This window comes from Theropithecus gelada, chromosome 17, assembly GCF_003255815.1.
Source record: "Theropithecus gelada isolate Dixy chromosome 17, Tgel_1.0, whole genome shotgun sequence".
Lineage (NCBI taxonomy): Eukaryota > Metazoa > Chordata > Mammalia > Primates > Cercopithecidae > Theropithecus > Theropithecus gelada.
The window spans coordinates 14,409,262-14,433,576 of NC_037685.1; the positions used below are offsets into that span (position 1 = coordinate 14,409,262).

The window sequence follows — 24,315 nt, forward strand, 5'->3', positions numbered from 1 at the left end:
CACATATACATACACACAGATCTACCATTTGATCTAGAAATCTCACTCCTGGGTATCTACCCAGAGGAAAAGAAGTAACGATACAAAAAAGATACTTGCACATGCATGTTTATAGCAGCACAATTTGCAATTGCAAAAATATGGAACCAGCCCAAATGCCCACTAGTGAGTGGATAAAGAAAATGTAACATATATACACACACACATGTATATATATGTATATATGTACATATGTGTACGTACATATGTGTATGTATATATAGGCGCGTGTGTGTGTGTATATGTATGTATATATATTTGTAAGTCAACATATGACTTCTTTTCATCTGGGCAGAAATCCAGTAGTGAGTTTGCTGGATCAAATGGTAGATCTACTGTTAGTTCTTTAAGAAATCTTCACACTATTTTCCAGAGGTTGTCCTAGTTTACATTCCCACCAGCAGTGTAAAAGTATTCCCTTTTCACTACATCCATGTCAACGTCTATTATTTTTTGAGTTTTTTTATTATGGCCATTCTTGTAGGAGTAAGACAGTATCGCATTGCAGCTTTAATTTGCATTTCCCTGTTAGTGACGTTGAGCACTTTCTTTTCATGTTTGTTGACCACTTGTGTATCTTCTTCTGAGAATTGTCTATTCATGTCCTTAGCCTACTTTTTGATGTGATTTTTTTTTCTTGCTGATTTGAGTTCCTTGTGGATTCTGGATATTAGTCCTTTGTCAGATGTATAGATTGTGAACATTTTCTCCCACTCTGTGCATTGTCTGTTTACTCTGCTGATTATTTCTTTTGCTGTGCAGAAGCTTTTTAGTTTAATTAATTCCCATCTATTCATCTTTGTTTTTGTTGCATTTGCTTTTGGGTTTCTGATCATGAAGTCTTTGCCTAAGCCAATGTCTAGAAGAGTTTTTCTAATGTTATCTTCTACAATTTTTATGACTTCAGGTCTTAGATTTAAATCTTGATTTTTGTAAAAGTTGAGAGATGAGGTTCATCCTTTTCTATGTGGTTTGCCAGTTGTCCCAGCACCATTTGTTGAACGGGTGTGCTTTTCCTACTTTATGTTTTTGTTTGCTTTGTGGAAGATTCGTTTGTGTATTTGGCTTTATTCTGGGTTCTCTATTCTGTTCCACTGTCTATGTGCCTATCTTTATACCAGTGCCATGCTTTTTTGGTAACTATAGCCTTGTATTATGTTTGAAGTCAGGTAATGTGATGCCTCCAGATTTGTTATTTTTCTTAGTCTTGTTTGGCTATGCAAATTCTTTGAGGACAAGGAGTATGTCTTCTCCACCCCTGAATTTCAGGCAGCTAGCCTGGAATAGGCTCACAAAAACTATTTGTTGAATGAGTAAATAAAAGTGGTGGATCTTAAATAAATAAATAAAAGTAAATAAAAGTACATAGATTCAAAACTTCTCACTCTAAATCCAGTGCTTTTCTCATTATATCACAGCTAATGAGTGATATAATGAGAGTGTCACATTGTGGTAGAAGGACTAAATACTTCATGCCATCAGATGATAGATTTCTTATTCCTAATCTGGTACTGTGAAAAAAGAATTGGTGACATAGTAACAAAAGTCAACATGGATATTAAGAGACTGTAATATTAAGACTACAGTGCCTCATTCTCAAAATGCTTGACTACTACATTAAGTGAAAAATAGTTAAAAGTGTTAGTCCTAAAGTTAGCAAGAAGATATAGTGTATTTTTATTGGATTACAAATATACATGAGAATACTCAAGAGATATATATTTTATGTAAAAACATTCATATCACATCCATCAGTAAGTGTCCTTAATTCTTAATTATCTGCATCCAATTGAAAAATTTTGCATTTTCTTGTGGCTCTTTCTCTCCCTTGCTATCTATGAGGGGGCCTGGAAAATAAAAGCATAGAATGCAAATCTGTCAATGTGGTTGCTTATAATTTTCTTTCAAAAGTCTCCATTGAGAAAGTAAGTTGAAAACTGGTAACAATGTACTTACATAAATGTCTCTTGAATTATCTTTGTTGTCTCAGATTCTATTATGAAGAATTATTTGTGTAGCAATTTTAAGTAGGTACAATCCAAACCATGCAGATCCTTTTTTTTTTTTTTTTTTTTTTTTAAGGTAGAGTCTCATTCTGTGGCCCAGGTTAGAGTGCAGTGGCGCAATGGCTCACTGCAAGCTCCGCCTCTCAGGTTCAGACGATTCTTTGGCCTCCTATAAGTAACAATACATGCCTCTCCTACTCTTCTGAGTAGCTGAAATTACAGATGCGCACCACCATGCCTGGCTAATTTTTGTATTTTTACTAGAGATGGGGTTTTACCATGCAGATCTTATAAAGCAGCAGTCCTCAACCTTTTTGACACCAGGGACTGGTTTCATAGAAGAAAATTTTTCCACAGACTGGTGGCAGGGGATGGTTTCAGGATGACTAAATGATTCAAGCACATTTATTGTGCACTTTATTTCTATTATTATTATTATATACTCACCATAACGTAGAATTAGTGGGAACCCTGCGCTTGTTTTCCTGAAACTAGACGATCCCATATGGGGATGATGGGAGACAGTGACAGATCATTAGACATTTGATTCTCTTGAGGAACACACAATGTAGATCTCCTGCATGCACAGGTTCACAATAGGGTTTGTGCTCCTATGAGAATCTAATGTCATGGCTGATCTGACAGGAGTCGGAGCTCAGGCAGTCATGCTTTCTCACATGCCCACCACTGCTGTGTGGCCTCATTCATAACAGGCCATGGACAGGTACCCAGGGACCCCTGTAGTAGAAGACTCTAACCAAGAGCTTCTTCTCTCCCGAAAAGAAAGAGTATATGTCAAGAAAGCTGCAGTAATATATTTATTGCAAAGGAACTAGACATTACATTAACCTGATGAAGATGTAACAATGCATGAAGCATAACTGGTGCAACATTTTTAAAAAATCACAAATGAAAAAGAAAATTCATTTTCAAAAGAAAATATTGAATCCAAGTCAGCTTAATCTCTGAACACTGTAATATAACTCTTAATGTTGATTATAAACATCCAGGATAAAGTTTACTTTAAACTGAATAACAGAAAGAAAAGGTTTCTTTCCAAACTTTCCCAACAGATTCCTTGGCTACCATCTGTGCATCACACCCATAAAGTAATTTTCCATCAACAGACAGTAAAAAGAAAAAACCCCTCCTACAAATAGAGAAATTCTCGGGAAAACCAAGCAACAAATCAATTAGTAGCCCCCAATTGAATGGGGTAGACAGAATCAGCATTTTCTAGAACTTAGAAGTTACATTAACTTTACTAACAAGATTTTATTGTCTTTTAAGAAACTGTCTGGATTCAAGGGCACACTGAGCTATAACAAGTTATTATATTCACACTGGGTAACAGTGTACGGGGGTTTCGGATGTTTGTCATCTGTTCATCAAAGCTTTCTGAAACCTCTAGAGCGTTACTATTCTACGCTATAATAAATTTTCACTGTGTATAACAAACTCCCTTTGAAGAAAATTACCCCAGATAATCCATCTGTGAAAATACAAGTACTGCAAAAAGCAGTGACGATAAATACTTTTTGGAAAGGCAAAAATGCTGCATCAACTTTCAGAGGCACTATCCTAGAATCATCTCTGAAAAAGAGAATTGCAAATGTACTTTGAAAATTACTTTCCTTGCCTATACCCAGCATGCGTGAATGTCCTCTAATAAGCTATTTGTAGACTGAGGAAGTGAAGAGTTGAAATGCAGAACTGCAGGTTTTAGTTGAGCTGGTACCACTGGTACCACTTTTCCCTTCCAATGGATTTTAACAGTTTGTTCCTAAATATTTCATAGTTCTCAAAACTTTTCACATAAAAGGGGAAAATTATTAAAGCTTATTAGAGTCTGTCAATTGGTCAAAAGAAAAAATGTATTTCAACACAGCTTGTCATCTTTGGAAAAAAACCAATCATAATTACATTTCCTTATACTGAATTTAAGGTAGAGAGACCTAAATTATGAGCACTCACAATTTGGTGGGAAAATGGCAAATCCTTGTCATTTGGTGACTGTGGCACCAAATAAAGGAATTCATTCACAACTGAATGAGTTATTTAAATTAAAAAGGCAGAAAGTTAATCTAGACATTTTAGGTCCTAAATTACATTTTTCAGGTGTGATATTTTTAGTTTGAGTAATAATGCTGATCTAGTTCGCTAAAAAATTAGCGATATTCTCCTTTACCTTGAGCTGGGTACACTCAGCCACAATGTCCTACTTTCTCTTTATGTATGTTTATAGTAATTCTTAACCAGACTCACAATGCATGTAGATGCAACACGCTAGTTGGCACAAAGCAGGCAGGGAGAAATGCCCCTACCTTCCCAAAAAACTCATAGGAGCATGACTAGTATTCAGTCACTTTCCTCAAATAGACAATGTCAGTAGATATTAAGACAGATACACATAAAGTCACATAAATGTTTCCACCTTTTCACCATTGAGTGAAACATGCTGTTCTTTGGAGAAAAAAATACATTCATTTTTTTCAAGTATATTGCAATATACAAAGATGCTCTGGCTTTGTTTCACTATAAAGACAAAAAGATTTCACATATGTCCAAGGGAAATTTCAGTTTACCTTTCCTTTGGTGTGGATTTCATGAAGTTCTGACTAAAAAAATTAAATATACATCTACTCATTTTATCTGAAAGCATGAACTATGTTCATTTTATATATATATTTATATGTACATAGCAACAACAAAAACCAATCTACATATGTCCAATGGCTTAGGATTGGCACGCTCTGATGAGCACGAGGTCCACCTGCTGTGACTAGGGGCTCAGCACCAGTATTAGGTGGTTCCATCAGCTTCAGGGTCCAGCCTTGGGCCAGCGGCATGCAGGCTTTTCCTCTCTGTAGTATTCTAAGGAGCACTTCCTGCTGAGGCCACGCCTCTTCAATTATGGCTTACTTCCTATCTTGGCTTTGTTGTTAGGGTTGCAGCTTAGGTCTCTCAGCAACAGTTCACAATTGGCTAGAGCATCCGCGGGCAGCAGCTTCCGGATTTGCTCCACTGTCTTTTGATAAGCCATTTTTTCTTGTTCCAGGGTCCGGATTAAAGACTTCATTTTGGTCTCTCTTGTCAAAATATTTTCTAGGTTTGATTCCAAGGCCTGGATTTTAGCATGAGCTATCTGTTTTGGGGGGAAAAAAAATCCTCCAAATCAAAAATTTGATTTGCAATCAAATGTCTTGCTAAAGTCATGATTCATTATAGCAGGAGCCAGTCCTTACCCATATTAACCAATTACTTCGAATTTAAAATATTATGTGAAACAAATACTCTGAAAACCTACATGAAACGATGATTTATTAGGTTTCACAAAGATGTAACTATGGAACTATCATGAGTCGTCATCTCTCACTGAATACACTAATAATTCAATACTAAATCACCCCCTCAACAACAGTAGCAGAACTTGTTCTGCACTCACTGGTGTTCCCCTGAGTGAGCGGGAGGGATCTGGCCTGGCTGAAGGAGAAACAGGAGATTCCTGACACTATCTTGCAGTGCTAAAAGAGATTTTCCTTCCCTGACTGAAATACGGAGTTCTCTAAACATACACTTGGACTTTCATCAGTTTTTACAGATGTGAGGGGTGGTCGAGTAACTGATGATGACTACACTGAACTGTCAGTGAAAAAGTCTATAAGTTCAGAAGAATCATTATAAAACAGGTACAAACCCACCTTCCCTAATAAGGGCAAATACTCAATTAATCGCCATTGAAATATCCAACTAAAAATGGACAGTATACCAACCATTTATTTTTCTTTATGAAAATAGACTATGTTGCCCTCTTTTGAATAGAAAAAAGATTTAAATTTTCTATGAGCCAGAGCCAATGTAAGACAAAGTGAAGGAAGTTTAGTGTCCCCATTCTTGGGAAGCAACCACTTTAGAGACCCGTCATTTCTAACCTGTCTCTCCTGACTGGTCTTGACAGGGGACTCACCATATAGAAGCAGAGTTTTAGTGTTTTCCAGTCTGTAGCCAGGTGCAGTGTTGAGGAAATGGAGAGGAGGAGTAAGTGGAGACCAAGCAGCCATTAGGCACTGAAACTCCCCTGAAGTCATCTCCCCTGAAGACTTCAGGAGGGTCACCTGCTAGCCTCCCTCCCATGATCATTCTCAAGCCCCTCCCCTCGGGGCATGACTACACAGCACACATATACAAGTTGCAAATACAGAATTATAATAAATTGCTTATTGCATGTATAAGTATGTGCTTAGATACAGATATATAGTGTTTTATATTCTCAAATAATAATTGTGAACTCCCTGATGGCAGGAATGATGTATTAATATTACATGTAATATTTACATGTAATTCAATTTATCTAGACATGTCTCCCTCTTTTTCAATTTCCATTTTAGTCTAGACAACTCTCATCATCCACAATAGATTTTCACAAGTGACTGCTAGCAGGCCTCCTTACCTTCTCTCCCATCTCAATCTGTCCTCATCAAGGTTCCCAGATTGATCTTTCTACAGCATGGCCCCAAAACTTTGAGAGATTTCCCTCTCGACAGGATTAAAGTCAGGTTCTTTGGCTTGACACTGAAAGTCACTTACAATTCCGCCTCTATCATATTTACCCTAACTCTCCCCAACATCTATCTGAAATTGACATCAGCCTAACTCTGCTGCTCTGCCATGTCCTCCTTATTGATGCCACCCTCCTACCCAGCCTGACTTAAAGACCTTCCTCACTCATTTCTTCCACCAACCTCCAGATTCCAGCTCAAGCCCAGGTGCTTCACAACTTCATCAATTTCCTACATTCAATTCTTCCTCCCGTGAACTTAACCAAATATCTGTAACATGCAACAGGTATTGAAGCAGATTCCACTTTGAACTGCCATTTAGCTATTTTGTGAGGGTGCATTTTTTCCAAGTAATGTTAAATTTAACATGTCATTTGTAGCCCCAGAGCATTTGGACAGTCTGATACATGGGCTCTTGCTTAGCAATGGTTCATTCCACACACATATCCCTTCCATTCCTGAGGTAGTTCTGTGCATGCAGGAGGCATTAAAGTACTTCTTTGCTCAAATCTTTATTTCTTTACCTGTAATTTTTCTAGGAGGTCCATGTTTTGTCTTTTCAGTTGGCTATTGGCCCTCTCCAGCTTCTCCAAAGGTTCACTATCCTCACAGGCATATGAAGATTCCTGAAGCTCATCCTGTAGCACATGATATTCCACCTCATAGGCATGCAACTGCTTAGAAATATCCATCTCAAAAACCTGCCATGAAAGTATCATGGGTTAGGCTAGCCTTTGGTATGTATAACAAGATACAGCTTGTGTATCTTGGTATGTTTCATGTATATTTCCAAATACTTATTAATGAAGAACATTAAAGCATAAAAAAGGAAAAAAAGTGTAACTGTCAATACAAGAATAAATTAGATATAGCTTACACTGTCAACATAAAAACAGACAGCTCTTTCTGTGAAAGAAGAAATTTTTTCTTTAAAAATAGAACAGATAGATTATTTCTATGCAATTGAAACATTCTCGGGAAGCCAAGTCACTAGAATAAATTAATGTCCAAGTGTATTTTGCAGCCAAGATATTCATAATGTAGTATACTATATAAACAACATTAGTTATTGAGTAATTATTATGTTAGAGATAATCTCTGCTGATTAGTAAGCAAAATTGCATAGGGTATTACTGTAATAAAGCAACCAAAAGCATTTCTAATTTATTTGCCAATGGAGCAGAAAGATCTTAAAAAAATTTTTCATCCATTTGCTATTCCCTGTAAGCCTCTTAAAGAGTCATTTACATATTGTACCGCACAGAGAATCCTCAAAATTGCACACTGTGACCACTGTCCAGGGCTGTAAGGTTTAATTAGGGCTGCTACTGCTCTCCCATATCAACACTAAATAGGAAGGTCGTTTGCTTTGAAGCTAGAGGACAGTTACTCCAAACTTCCTAGGGAGAAGGAGAGACTACAGCTGCTATTCAAGCAATGGTCTCTATACTAACATTGAGAAGAGAAAAGAAACCACAAAAAATCTGACTTACTCTACTACTTACTACTAGAGAGACTCAAACATTCAAATTTTAATAAGAGAACTTCTAGACTAACTGGTTATCCCCAAATAACCATCATCTTTTCCTTACTTAGTGGGTATGGATACAATGGATTATTACACAACCATTAAAATGATAATATGGATTTATAGTTACTGGAAAAAATCTAATACTCTATATATTTTTAATTATAAATCAGGTTCCACAATAGTATATATAGTATGATTTCATTTATGTATAACTTTATACATTTTTATATGTATATATAAGCAAAGAAACATGTAATAGAAAGTTTCAAAGGTTATCTCTAGATGTTGAGATTTATAGTTACTTTTGTTTCCTTCTTTGTGATTTTCTGCATTATTTGCATTTTTTTCCAGTGTCCATAAATAAAGTTCATCAAAGTCTCCTTTAATATTAGCATTTCATTCCACAGTAATCAACTCTAATTGTTAGGAAATTCTCCCAATGTCAAGTTCAAATTTACCTGCCTATAAATTCTACCCATTAATCCTAATAGTAATCTGTAACGCCAGGCAATTTCCTCATCAATTTTAGAAGGGAGGTGATATCTGATTTCAAATCTCTAAAAGCATAATATCTGATTCCAGTCAAGAAAGATATTTCTGAAAAATTAATAAACCAGTAACTATACAAATAAAAGCTATGCTTTTCAGCTTACAGAGCATTTTAACAAATACAAACTGTTTATAGATATTTGTGATTTAGATTCCATGTAATGGAAATAAAATTTTATATGTATTAATATAATAAGAGTTCATATTACAGTATGAATTACAGGGTACAAAATACTTTAACATATTGGTTATATTTGCTCCTAAAATAATACAAAACTATAATAGAATCTACTTTTGTTATTCCTATTTTGTAGAGGAAGAGGTTGAGACTCAGACAGGTTGTAACTTGCCCATAGGCACACAGCTAGTAAATGGCTGGGCACCAGAACAAGGTTCCAAACTCCCTTTCTCTAAACCCTATCGTCTTTCTGCCATCAAAAGTGCCTTCAGGAAAGTGGTAAACTTTATCAATGCTCATAAAGCTTAACTGTCAAATCTATCAATCTGCTCTTAAGCTTGTCCACTGCATCTGAGCAGCAGCAATATATAGCTACCACTCACCTGGTTCCTATGAAGAGTCAAGGACTACACGTACGGTGTGCAGATTACTCTCAGTTTGCTTCTCAGATCCATTCTCTGCCCTCATCCATTCTATTGTACCCTGGCAGGCAGACAATTCCCCACACTTACTTTCTGGCTGGCTTCTGGTTCAGTTTGGCAAACAGAAGATGCCAGCACAAGATGAAGAGGGGCAGGAGAAAAGGGTTGGGTATTTCTTCCCTGATCCGTCTCTGCCTAGTTCAACAAGACCACAACAACCAGCACAGAACCCTCCTCCACAGTTCCAGCTCTCCCTGGACCTAGTAACACTATTACATCCTCCACTTAGCCCCTCTGCAGCAGAGGTTTGAACAGTTTCCCTATGTTACTAGTTCCTGGGCACCTGGACATCTGTGTTGGATTCCCTTAGGCCTACCCACACCTTTATAGACAGTTCCTTCATTTGAATCATTGGAGGGAGAATGTTTCCTGGAGGGACAAAGACTGATACACCAAGTCTCCTCATGTAAGCTTCATAAAACCTCTCAGATCAGTATTATCCCATTCTAGAACTTGTCCAGTACTGTACCATTCTGGACAACTAGGGTTTGGACGATTAGGCTGATGTGTGCAAGCCAAACAACCAATTAAAGAGCTAGAAGTAGATGCAAACCCAATACCTTCTAATTCCAAAGCCTGTACTCTTGCCACATGTCCTCTTCATGTATTTTACAAAATAATTAACAAGATAACAAAGGCAAGACGATCTGATTTTACTCTCAGGCCTTCCTGACTCTGTCAGTTCTATCTTCAGTTTTAGCATTGGTTTAAATTGAAAGGATTCCTGAAAAACTCATTACGTAGCACTAAACCACATTTTCTGTGCAGAGCCAGATAGACAATGTCACAATGTAGAAATTTCACAACAGTCCCCTTTCTAAATAAAATGTATGTGATGAAAATACCTGTCAAGCAAAGCTACATTTGTATGCTAAACCATTTAATATTCAGTAGAGAAAACTGCTCTATAATACTATTAGCATTTAAATCATACCTGGGTAATAATTTTTTCCATTTCAGAGGTATTCATATCAGGTAGCGTGCTTTTAAGAAACTCAACAATATTTTCAAAGCTCTCACATTCCATTATAAGTGTCTCTTGGCTGCTCAGTAGGCTGAGTGCAACCTTAAATATAACTTCAGTTCCCTGAAGAAAAATAATATCTAAAAGAAGAGATACAATTTTCATGATCAAAATTATGCATCCACTCTTGTAAAAAGCATGCTATTTCTGCTAAAGGTTTTTATTTACTTGTTTTATATGTTTTGCAAAAGAAAACTGGTCAAAAGCATCCAGCTTTTTTAAAAAAGTAATATAACTAAACAGATAAGCAGATGTTTTAATATTCCTCTTAAGAATCTCAGATAAAGCCAGGGTAAAAAAGGACAAAATGTGTATCTCTGTCCATGAACTATTTGTAATTTTTAATGCCAAATTTAATGGAGACTAGGTAAACCTCAAGGACAGTTATTCAACTGATAAATTTTTCTTCACAACAGGAATACAAAAACAAATTAACATAACCAATGAGTACTATTCAAACTCTCATTACCATAATAAAAAGTAAATGAACCAGCTATGTAATTAAATCTATGCCACACCAGGAAATTAAAAAAAAAAAAAAAAAAAACCTTAAAAGAAAAATTAAAACAAATGGCAAACATACAACCTCAATCCGGAGAGAAATATAAGAGCTACCCTAACTCTAAGCCCTGCTTCCCTACAAATACAAACAGGCAATAATTTTGAAAAGTATCGAGTACTAGGCCAGGCGTGTTGGCTCACATCTGTAATCCCAACACTTTGGAAGGCTGAGGCGGGTAGATGGCTTGAGGCTAGCAGTTCGAGACCTGCCTGGTCAACACGGTGAAATCCTGTCTCTACGAAAAATACAACAATTAGCTGAGTGTGGTGGCACATGCCTGTAGTCTTAGCAACTTGGGAGGTTGAGGCAGGAGAATCGCTTGGACCCAGGAGGCAGAGGTTGCAGTGAACTGATATTGTGCCCTGTACTCCAGCCTGGGCAATAGAGCAAGACTCAGTCTCAGAAAAATAAAAAAAGAAAGAAAGAAAAGTATCAAGTACTTAGTACTTTTGTATGAAAGTTTCTCTCAATCTATGTCATTCTTTAATGAATAATATACAACAGAGAGTCTTTAATGAAGATGGTTCCATAGAATCATTATTTCAAACAGTTCTTCTTGCTCATGCATCTATTTCCTGCCAGCTCTATTCTTTTATAAATTCAAAGAAGAGAGTTGAACAGCTGTTGTATAGCCAACAGCATCATTTGTATTCTCATAACAAAAAACTGATACTGATGACATTTGTTTCTTGAACTCTTGACCTCAAGCTTCCAAAGGTAAGTCAAAGAGAGGTGCCCTGAAACATCATTTTGATATGATAGATTATTCTCTGGGAAGAAAAACATATATAAACAAAAGGATTTACCGAAGACCCATTAATAGGAACCCAAGCTCCAGAGAAAATGTCACTGTAGAAAAGCAATAGTGTATATTCAATAAACAAGAGAAATCTGATGAACTTTTGATTCAGCGCATTTTAACTTTACTCTTTTGTTGCATTTTATAAATTGTAGTAACACTAATGCAGTGTTTAACTTTTAAACCACCACAGTCCTCAATAAGAAATATATCATATGTAATCTGGTACATATACATATTACACATATATCCTCAAAACAAATTTCTCCAAACAACATATTTCCTTACTATTTGTAATATTCCCTAATATCTTCACTGCATGCTGTTTCATTTTCTCAAACACTGACAATGACCTACAACTGCGCCAGTACAATTTGACAAACAGCTCCAATTTAACAGAAGTGCAGCTGTGAGTGAATACTGACTGCTTTGCCCATGTCTGCTAAATAGATGATCAGAACATAAAAATTAAGGGAATCCTTTTTAAGGTAACTGAGGTCCTACACATCATTAGAACAAACCTCTGATGAAGAGTTGGTTGTTGTTGTTGTTTTAATTTTTGCTTTTCAAATAACAGACTTAGACAAGTATAAAGACTTGTGAATAGATATAAGGGCCTCCAAAGGGGACATAAACCATATTATACTCTCTTTTTATTCCCAATGGCAAACACTGTGATTAGAGCAAGGCAGTTACTCAGTAACTTGCCCTGGGCTCTACTGACTGTACTTAGTGTTTTCCCTGAGCCATTAGTCTTACAGACTGTCCCACCATAACTGCATTGGTGTGAAAGAAGAGTCACATGAGCAATGAAACAGGAAGTAAAGTTATTCTGTTAACAACAAAAAGTCAGATTAAGAAATGCCATTAGAAACAACATTGATACAAGTTAAGAACATGTTTCTCTGTGTTCTGAATGCAAGATGAAGAATACAATGGGGGGTAGAAAGATGTATATGAAAATCTGGAAAATTATACAAAGTCTGTCCCTAGTCCAGATTTTAGGAGTATACGCTCTGATTTTTAGGTACAAATGAAAATAAGAGCTCCATTACAGCTTACTCAAATACAGAAGCCCAATTCTTCTTTCCTTTTTAATTTCAATTTTATGTAAGACAAACATGGTTTTAAGTTACTGTCAGAATAGAGCCAGGCACATTTATTAAATTCCATTAGCAATTTGCTATTCTGTGTAACACGTGATAAAACAATAGGGGCATTATATGGCTAGAAGTAGAAGTATAGTCCTTGGAATAAATAATACTGTTTCATTTAATTACAGGCATCTCTTACCAAAAACTCTGGCTACAAATCCTAATGAAAATTGAGAGGCAAACAATGTGAGGAACCAGGGGGCAGCGTAAAGACTGGGGCTGATTTCATTTTCTTCAAGGTGATTGTAGAGATCTCTGTGATAGTCATGAAGGAGCCTGGACAGCTGGTACATTTGAATCTAAAGTTAATTTGGAGAAGAAAAAATAAAATATTATGCATGTATCTGCATGTGCATCAAATACACTGATTTTAATTTTATTCTAATATTTAACAACAAATTCACATATATAAGTATAAGCAGTATTACTTCATTTTTGTGATTTTAAAGTTGATACTAAAATCCAAGTTCACTTAACTGAAGCCATAAAGCAAGTTACTGAAAGTCTATCTAAGAAGACTGAGCAAGTTTCTCTGTCACGTGTGTTTGAGTACCACATATATATATAGAAATGGAATTTTTTCTTCTGTAGGGAGGTATTGCTTTTGGAATTTAATGAGAACTGTCCTGGCTCACGAACCTCATAGAAGATCCCTCCTAATTTCAGACTAATTCCAGAAAAGCCTCCGTTCTAAAGAATCTACCATGTTCAGAGCAGAAGCTTACTTCTATTTACTGTGACCAGCATGTGATTTATGAGAGAGTTCTGGCTCTCCAGACAATCTGCACTGCTAGGATAGAATTAAAGCTCAGAATGTTACAGGGCCAGAAGCTTGAGATTTATTTCTAATATTCAAGTTATTCCAGCAGCATATTTTTCATGACAAACGGGATTAAGGCAAAAAGTGCAGTTGCTTCTGAATGTTTCTAGAACTAAAAGAAAAAATTATTTCATTTGGCTACTGAGTTGGTTACTGGTATTTCAGAAAACATCAGAAAAACAGCACACAGAAACTTCTAAACTCCTATCTGTGATACTACAGATAAAAGCAGGAGTAAGTAACAAAGAAATTCGGGAATTGTGTTTTAATTTAAACTTTTATCCACACAGTTAACAGATAAGTGGTGGTTCCCTGATCAGTTATATTGGCTTGATATTTTGGGGTAAAAATGTATAAAATGTTTTATTAAATCTAGTAGAACTTCTTTCACTAAAAGAAATTATTAAAACATCACTCTTAAATAGCTCTATGACAATGCATAAAAATAACCAATTATGTTGTGAATTCAACAATTATTTCTAGAGTACAGAACTAAAAATCAACGGACTCCTTTGGAAAAAAATCAAAAACTATGCATAAATACAAAAAATTGTTCCATCCTTCTCTACAACAAATATCTTTGGAAACTCAGTTTCCACACAAACTGTAAATAAAAGGGAATTAAAGAGCCAGAGGCAGTCATAGCTATAAAATAAGAAGCTTAGCTGGAGTCAAACAGAAAGTCTTTTTTTAAATGAGATTATCTCAAAAAGTCATGTTGAAAAAAAAAAACATACATTTCCTTTAGACCATTTGCATCACAGAAACCAGAAATTTTGAGCACCTATCAACAAAAGAATTAGTATTTTGGTAAGCACAAAAATCAAAAAAGTCTAATTAGCAGCATAAAAAGAAAGCACATCATCAAAAGCTCACTGTTCTCATTCACTTGTGATTATAAAAAGAAGCAATACTTCAACATTTAATTTTTTTAAGAGAATCTTATTTCCCACCTACCCCATCGTACATTCTCAACTGGGGGTCAAGAGAGTTTCTTCCATCAAGGGATATGTGGGCAAATAAGAACACGATTCAGGCTTCCTTCAAAGAAAGCTTTAATGACAAAATTCTATTTGCTAAGAACAAATAATTCTTCAGTTCCACCTTACAGATACCAAGGCAAACCTTCAGATTAAAGAGGTGAACTGGAGAAGGAAAGATGCAGAGAGAGAGATAAGGCTAGGAGAGAGAAGATGAAAAAAAGTGGAGACCAAAAACTTCAGTGGAAAAGATATGATGCCTTTATGCTTAACACAGAAAGCAGCAGAAACTAACGTGATGAGATACAGGTATTTAAAGATGAAACAGACCTCAACCCCCACATTTTACAGATAAGGTAACTGAAGCCTGGAGCACCCAAGTCACCAAGAGAGAAGCAAGAAATCAGAAATCCTGTGGAGTGAGTTCAAACCCACTGCAAGAGGCATTCAAGCACACTTCTAAACATCCTATTGGCTAGACCCAAAACAGTACCTCCTGCTCTAGAAAGTGAGAAAGTGTGATATTCCACTTTCAAATGCAAAAGGATCTATTCTCCTAGAATAAGGTCCCCAATACTGTGACCTACAGCAATGCTGTCACCAAAGATTTTTAAATGTCTGCATTTTCAAAATTATAGACATAAAATATTTCTTGGTACTTATAGGGCATATTAAATGAATGTATAAATCCAATTTACATGAATTTTTGTAATGTGAAATTGATGAAGAATTTGTAAATTGAAATATCATTGTATTTTTAAACTGATAGCTATATCTTTTTATCTGTGGATCCAGATCAAACACTCCTCACAGGTACTTCCCTGTATCTTTGAAATTCTAATAATAGCTACCAAACTGTTTCTGAAAATCAGAATTATCGAATTCCTTACAAGAGCATCTGATTCCTAGCTGATATGAAGATACAGGTGGTCAGGCACGGTGGCTCACGCCTGTAATCCCAGCACTTTGGGAGGCCAAGGCGGGTGGACCACTTGAGGTCCAGAAATTCGAGACCAGCCTGCCCAACACGGTGAAACTCCATCTCTACTAAAAATACCAAAAAGTTAGCAGGGTGTGGTGGCACATGCCTGTAATCCCAGCTACTTGGGGGGCTAAGGCAGGAGAATCGCTTGAACCCGGGAGGCGGAGATTGCAGTGAGCCGAGATTGCGCCATTGCACTCCAGCCTGGGTGATAGAGTAAGAGTTCATCTCAAAAAAAAAAAAAGATAAAAAGATACAGGTAAACTGTTTAGGAATAAAAAATAAAACTTTCCACAGTTGTTATTTGATTTGTTAAACCTATGAATAGTCATCAATGAGGAATTAAATCATAGGAACTCACACCAGAAAACCTAATGGTGATAGCAAAGCCCTATCTCCCCAGCCAAAATTTTACCTTGGGAAAGGAAGAAAAATGGAATACTTCATCTCCATTCACTCTCAAAAAATATCATTTGCTATAATGCTCAGAGTAAAAACACAATTCTTTTGTCATAGATTGGCAACTGAGCTATTAAAGGCAAAAACTCATCTCCGGGAACCAGGAAAAATAGTATATTTTAAAAGCATCTTTAAAGTACTACTTCTTATCTAAAGCATAGTATTACGATGAACTGGGAGTCATGCATACCTCATTTCAAGGGAGGAAAAACCTGATAATCCTCTTTAAAGTCTTCTTTTATATTTTTAACCACTGAAAGCTTTAAATTGCCAGGCAGTGGTTGTTTGAGGTAAGTATCTATAGACAAAATTTAAACTGCTTATTAGCAACCAATCCACTTAGAGAAGTGATAAACTAGGAAAGAAATGTGTAAACAAGGAGTCTGAGGTAGGCTAAAGACAGCAGTGGCAGTCAATACCCCACTCAAAATACTTGAAAAATCTTAATGATGATTCTTCAGAGCCTGCTAAGAAAAGCAGACTCAGTGACTCACACCTGTAATTCCAGCATTCTGGGAGGCTGAGGTGGGCGGATCACCTGAGGTCAGGAGTTCAAGACCAGCCTGGCCAACACAGTGAAACCCCATCTCTACTAGAAATACAAAAAAGTTAGCCATGCATGGTGGCACCTGCCTGTAATCCCAGCTACTGGGGAGGCTGAGGCAGGAGAATTGCTTGAACCCGGGAGGCGGAGACTGCAGTGAGCTGAGATCGTGCCACTGCACTCCAGCCTGGGTGACAAAGCAAGACAGCATCACACACATACACACACACACACACACACACACACAAGCAGACTGAAAAGGCACCACTGGCTTTCACACTTTTTCCTCTGTAAAGGCTTATCTTACATGAAGATAAAGGAGGGGAGATATGATAAGTTCAAAGAGAACCATAACATGGTATCTGCTATTTGTGCACTCAAAAGTAAAGCGATAAAGACACTTTCAGATTGTAAACAAAAGATCTGTGAGCCTTTTTAATTGAGAAGTTGAGGAAAAGTTAATAAAGATGACTTGATACCTTCTCCATGTAACTCATAGACTTAGGGCATAAAGGATTGGGTCCTCATCACCTACCTTTCTTAAATTACTTATTTACTCACTTTAGGAATTTTATGGAAAAGGTATCCTGCCTATGGGTCTCATACACTTAGAAGTTTACCTAAATAGCAAATCCCGCACTAAGTGAACTAAAACATGCCCCAGTGTTCATCCAAGTTCTAAGACAATGGCTCTCCATTTCTTTACATCTGAACTGTAGTAATTGAGAAGAGGGCCAGGATTTCTGGTAATAGTCTAATACCTTCCTTGGGAAGCACAAGTGCCTCACCTGCAGAGACATCATGTCAGGTCTGTACTGCTTGCGGAAGCCAAGGTCATACATGAGGAATTTCAGCATTTCAAAGGCTTGCTCTTCACTCATGTGCAGAAGCAGGACTCCAGCCACAAAGCTGATTCCCTGACAGTATCCCACTTCTTTGTCCAGCAAAGAATAGGCTTTCAGGAGGTTAAACAGTGACAGTTGCCCTGGCCCAAGCTGTACTGAAAAGTAAGGGTGAGTAGGAAACGTCCTTCCTGCAGACGAAAAGAAGAAAAATATTTTTTGAAATGTCCTCATGCCTTGGAGACCACAGTGAAATTGCAATTCAGTGACCTCCAAGAATAAATAAACCCTCTTTCCCAAACCAGTGAGAGTTGCTTGGAGTCACCATGTAACTAAGAGTCTCTCTCTCTTTCATCCCAAGTCCTGCGAGGCTACCATACCATCTTCACATGTATGATATGGGAGGAAACATTTTATGCTAACCAGTACTTCTTTCTAGCAAAAAAAAAAAAAAAAAAAAAAAAACAATAAAATAAAAATCCACAAACTGATGACATACCCAGGAGAGATACCAGGAAAACGGAATATAAAATTTATTCTGACTATATAAAGCAAGGCAAATTCTAATTCATATAACGATTACCTTCTAAATGAAACCAGAAGTCTATAAGAGATACTATATTATTTAAAAGAAAATCTTCAGTCTATAAACAGATTTATTTCTGCTTTTCTTATAATATGACACTGGAGGGACTTTTTGGGTTTGTTTGGCTTTACATTCAGACTATCATTCAGAAGAAAACTTCTTTTTCAACTGTATTTTGCTCTTTGCTCTTAAAATACCTCCATGAGTCATGCAAACCACTTTCCTTTTTCAATATCTAAAAATATCAAGGAAAATAAAGGGTCAAGTCAAGTCAATTTCAAATAAATACCCCTCTAAAATTTACCTCTAGGTATAAAATTACCACAGAGACACTTGAGCTGGCAATGTGAGTCCTGCATCACTAAAAGGAGAGTTCTATACCCAGAAACAAACCCATCTTCACATCACAGCTGTGTATACTGGTATGGGACTTTCCTAGTGCCACAAAAATGAAGGGAGATGTTAGCGTCCCTGTGAAATGATTACTCCTGTCAGTTAGAACTTCCAAGAGGGCCAGGTTTTAAAATGTTTTCTCCCACATATGCTTAAAAGTGATTTTTTTCCCCAGGAACCAATAAGATTAATTCTGCAGAGCCAGTAAGAGGAAGATACGAGAAAATAACAATTGCATGCTGAAGAAACACAGATGGCTACAAGTAGAGCCAAATAAGCAATTTTTAAAATTATGGTTTTATTTTCTCACTTAAATTTTTTACTAAGGAAAACTATAAATGCACTTTCTATCCATTAACTTGATTCTAGCTCCATTTTTGTCTGACTGTAAGATGATCTCATTCTCTCTCCTTAATAGGACATCATGACTACCCCTGATCGTATCACCAATTTGTGGTCAGAGAACCACAGATTTGCTTGGGAACACAGGGACCGCCTTGTTCAATGCCCCCACTTAGTAGAGAGGATTGACACTCAGAAGCAAGGTAATATGTCTAAGACCACAATTAGTGGCACAATCAGCACAAAAACTCATTTTCAGTTTCTCTGTAAAATCCCCTTTTTACCTCTGCTGGGCTCAAAAAAGTAATTAACTGAGCTGGGTCCTTTCCCAACAAGAGCCATTTGTCATCCAAAAGGAACAGAGGTTAAAAACTAGGGTTTGGTTAGTGATTTTTCATATGCCCTAATATAAGATGACACCAAACATAAGGTAATCTTGTATTTTCCCAAACGGGCCCAAATAACATATCTGGCCACCTGACATATATCAACTTTTAGGAGTACAAAAAAAGTGGTCAAATGCCAATGTACAATATTTAATCTAATAATGTAGATATTTTTAAATAATAAAGTATATTAGAGAAAAATTAGACACAATATAATTTTTAAAAATCAAAGCATTTTTATTTCCACAAGTTATTTGAAAGTCAGCATTTAACAAGACTACTGGCCGGGCGCGGTGACTCACGCCTGTAATCCCAGCACTTTGGGAGGCTGAGGAGGGCGGATCACGAGGTCAGGAAATTGAGACCATCCTGGCTAACATGGTGAAACCCCGTCTCTACTAAAAATACAAAAATTAGCCAGGTGTGGTTGCGGACACCTGTAGCCCCAACTACTCAGGAGGCTGAGGTAAGAGAATGGCATGAACCTGGGAGGCAGAGCTTGCAGTGAGCAGAGATAGAGCCACAGCACTCCAGCCTGGTCGACAGAGGGAGACTCCATTTCAAAATAAATAAATAAATAAAAAAGACTGCCTTATGATTTTGTCACTGGAAATTCTCCCCCAGGCCATGAGTACCTACTCCTACCCTATTAGCGCAACTAATGTTTCACTCACCCTATAGGTGTATAGTCATCATTTCCACCAACATAACCATTTATCATGTTGCTTTTAAAAGTGATATATAAAGGATTGTTTTCAGCAATGTGTCCAGGAATACCTAGTAAACCTTTGTTAAATTTTTAACCTATTCTAAGCCATTTCAAAACCAGCACTGATTAAAATACAACTATCTGCCCTAAAAAGTCAGTTGTTCAAAATGCAGTAACTGAGAGCACCCCATAATATGACCTTTATAATAATTTAAATACAAGATGGCTCCCTTTGCAGAGGCAAAGTTTTCGGGTAAAAACTTCATTTAATACGCAGGCGTTTATTGGATCATCAATCAGGAATATGGCCAACTTGCCCTCAGAAAAGGACAAAGTCAATGGCTCTGCATATGCCAACAGGTGCTCTTTATCAGCCCCAAGAACAGACAAAAACCAAAACAACTCAACAGAAGGATCAGCTGTTTACTTTTGTAAATTATAATCCGCATGCCAAACATACCTAAATCCACGAGAATCGCATGCTGCTGAGCAGTGAGCTGCTTCAAAAGTTCCTTATAGGATATGTCAGGAGGCTGTTGTTTATTAGGCAATCTGTGTCTGAGGCGGTACTGTAAAGCCAGGAACTGCCAAATTTCTCCTCGTCGACTTTTGGGAACTCCTACAATCAAGGAGATAAATAACCAAGGCCTTGAGCTCCGGAATGAAGTTGTGAGATCCCAGTTGTCCCAGTTGCTTCACTATGTAATTCTGGTAAACAGGCAGCTGTGTGTACTGCACGCCACCCTCAGACCACGCAATACGATTGACAGGAGCGTATTTTGACAAGCTTAATCCTATAGCTCCTGATGTCTTGCAAAAGAAAACCCTCACACAACACTTACAATAATGACATTAACAACAACATCACCCATCGCTGACTGGACATTAATCAAACATTTATTGAGGGTGCCTAGCTACAGAGCACATGCACTCAGAAAACAACTCAACTGTAAGGTAGGCAATTACTATTAGGCCCACTTTATAGACAGAAAGCTGAGGCAGAGATGAAGTAATTGCCCCAAGTTCACATGGCTAGGAAGTGGCAGTTTAGAATTAGAACTCCAAAAGTCTGGTTTCAGAGGCATGTATTCCCAAAAGTATCCTAAAATGTATCCCAAAGTGTATTGCTGCCTATTTTCACTCTTTATTTGGCTTGAGGATAGCAACAAATGCTAATCCTAATTTACAACTCTAAATATTTGTCATCAGCAAGTAACTATAATAGAGAATCAAATAGCATTCTTATATGGGCATTAAAAATGAAAGAATAGGCCAGGCATGGTGGCTTGCACCTGTAATCCCAATACTTTGGGAGGCCCAGGCAGGCGGGTCACTTGAGGTAAGGAGTTCGTTACTGGCCTGGCCAACATAGCGAAACCCTGCCTCTACTAAAAATACAAAAATTAGCGAGTGTGGTGGCGTGCACCTGTAATCCCAGCTACTCGCAAGGCTGAGGTAGGAGAATGGCTTGAACCTGGGGACGGAGGTTGCAGTGAGCTGAGATCACACCACTGCACTCCAGCCTGGGAGACAGAGTGAGACTCTGTCTAAAAAAAAAGAGAAATAATAAAAGTAGTAAACAATAAGGTGTAACTGACATGCTCCAGAACAACATTCGGGCTTTGAGAAGAAAATGCTTAGCACATATAATAAAACATTAACTCTATTATGCTTCAACACCAAAATGTATCCCAAGCAATTCGAGGACACTATGACTATGTTTTTTATGCCAAGGGAAATGAAGTAAGCACTGGGAGGGACAGAATTCAACTCCGCACAGTGCAGGCAACTTTATTTCACTCACTAGGAGTTTTCAGTTTGGACAGATTGAATCTGCAATGGGTTCCTTTGCTCTAGCTGGTTAAGGAAAGGCTTAATGGCAGTAATCTCTTCTGAATGAATGCCAGAGTTTGTACAAGCTGAAAGTATTATTGTCCGATAGGTGAAACCGAGGCTCGTTGGCATGATTTATGAGGCCTCTACAATATAGCTCCAAACTACCTTTCTAAGCACCATTACTTCCCAGTCCCTGATGTATACTAGACGCTTGTGGTCATTTTCGCTTCTCCAGTTTTTAGCACCTACTGTTGCCTTTAGGGAATCCCAAGCTCCCTCACTTGATTACCCATTGTACATCTATTCATCTTTCATGAATGAGCTTGATGCCACCTTTTCTGTTGAAGCTCTCCCTAACATCTCCAGATATAATCAGTCCCTTTTCACATACTATTTGACTCATACTGTAACATTACCTTATTAGATTGCAGTTAGCTCTACATTGAAGTTTTGTCTCTTTTCCCTAATTAAATGGTCCTTGAGAATAACAAGCATATTTTCATCTCTGTATGATAAAATCCAAGAATATCCCTTGCTGCTTATGCATTTGTTGAAGGAATGAATGACAGCATAGAAAATGTCATTTTTAGAAGGTAACTATCAGCCCACTAAATGAATCACTGATAACATGAGTGGGCAGTTTTATTATCCATCCAATAATAAATGTACAAAAAGCAACATCATTCCAGTCAAACATACATTTATTGAGCATCCAGTATGCAGCAGAGAATAAAGCAAGGCAGTCAGGACGCCTCATCATTGAGTGATGAATAAATCCATTCTCAGGAAAATCATCTCATTCATTCATTCATTCATCCATTCATTCATTCAGTAACAAGTGCAAGATACTCTCTTAGGTGCTAGGTGTGCAGTGGTGGGGTAAGAAAAACATTAAACAAATACATACATAATTATTAAACTATAAATTATGATTAAGTATAATTAATCATGAAAAATAATGATAAAGTACAATGAATTGATTTTTTTGGGGGTCAGGGGTGATGCTCTGAGGAAATGATATTTGAGGGACCTGAGGGATAATAGGATGCTCTGGGCTTAAAGTGCAGGCAGCAGGCACTCCGGGAGAAGACCAGAGGAAAGGGCGGAGGAAAGAGGAGTGAGAAGAGGATGGGGTGGAAAGAAAGGGAGATGGGAAATGAGAATGTAGAGAAGTAAGAAAGAAGGAGAGGAGGGAGGACTGGAACATTCCATGCAAGAAATAGCAAAGGACATATCAGTGGTCAAAGTATAACAGTTCAGTGTCTCCAGAGCATACAATACAAGGTAAGGAGAGATAAAAAATTAGATCAGAAAGCAGGAAGGAGAGCTTATAGAAGAACAATATGGTCTGGCTGTGTCCCCACCCAAATCTCATCTTGAATTGTAGCTCCCATAATTCCCACATGTAGTGAGAAGGACCCGGTGGGACATAATTGAATCATGGGGGCAGTTTCCCCCATACTGTTTTTGTGGTAGTAAGTAAGTCTCATGAAATTTGATGGTTCGTTAAGGAGAAACCCCTTTCACTAGGTTCTCATTTTCTCTCTTGTCTGCCTCCACGTAAGACATGCCTTTCACCTTCCACCATGATTGTGAGGCCTCCCCAGCCACGTGGAACTGTGAGTCCATTAAACCTCTTTTTCTTTAGAAATTACTCAGTATCAGGTATGTCTTTATCAGCAGAGTAAAAATGGACTAATACAAAGGCCTTGGGCACAGGGCCAAGAAGTTTAAACTGTATCCAATAAGACATGGGAAGATAAGCACTCCTAAAATATCTTTGAAAATCATTTCAAAAAATCCACATCTCACAGACATTCTGTTAACCATTATTGTGTCTCCCAAATAAAGCATTCAATAAAAATCTTTAGGATTTCCATATCTTTAAGGATAAAGAACACTATATTAAGTTTGTCAACGAAGCAGCTTTCAAAATAACTCTTATCTTAATTTAAACTTAACTGCGGTTCAACAGTCTCACACATTGGCATAGGCTTTTAAAACAACATTCATTGTAGAATTTCTTTGGGTATTTTGGAATTTTTATTTTACATCCACAGTTTATGTAGGCTATGGAGATTCTAATTTTAACATATTTAATGTGAGTCACAGAAACTGCAACTAAAAGTTGACTTATTCATTTTATTTTTAAATTTAGAATTCTTAAATATCAGGCATCTTATCTGGCATAGCAGCAATAAAAGAATAAACGCAATATAATGGCTAAATAGAAGCAACTTCTCCAAAATTAGTGAAGAAATGAATGGATGAAAGAAAAGTGGTTGATTACTTAGCCAGAATGTAAGTCTCTCTATATATAAATACATACAAGTATATATACACATTCATGTGAATATACACATATATGTAAATGAATATTTCTGACCAAATGATGAAAATGAGCCAAGTTTGAAAGACTGAATTATTAATAATTTTATGGCAGTGATCAAAGATTTGTATCAACGCATGCCCTTCTTTCTTGGTAAACAACACCACCAAGCTGAAAATAGGTTTGTGCTACCTCCTCAGAGACAGTCACTAAACTACAAGAAG

At 37.1% G+C, this 24,315-nt stretch overlaps 1 protein-coding gene across 3 annotated transcripts in view; it reads right to left on the bottom strand.

Annotated features, from left to right (window-relative positions):
• Positions 1-2,839: 2,839 nt before the first annotated feature.
• The window catches only part of TBC1D4 (TBC1 domain family member 4), a 207,416-nt gene continuing 185,940 nt past the window's right edge, over positions 2,840-24,315 (bottom strand). For all 3 annotated transcript variants that reach the window (XM_025364716.1, XM_025364714.1, XM_025364713.1), the window contains 6 exons: positions 20,387-20,545; positions 17,457-17,701; positions 13,023-13,182; positions 10,279-10,448; positions 7,129-7,305; positions 2,840-5,190 (listed from right to left, as the gene is read on the bottom strand). In XM_025364716.1, coding sequence (XP_025220501.1) covers positions 4,957-5,190; positions 7,129-7,305; positions 10,279-10,448; positions 13,023-13,182; positions 17,457-17,701; positions 20,387-20,545 — 1,145 coding nt within the window. In that variant the 3' untranslated portion in view covers positions 2,840-4,956. The remainder of the gene's footprint in view (positions 5,191-7,128; positions 7,306-10,278; positions 10,449-13,022; positions 13,183-17,456; positions 17,702-20,386; positions 20,546-24,315) is intronic.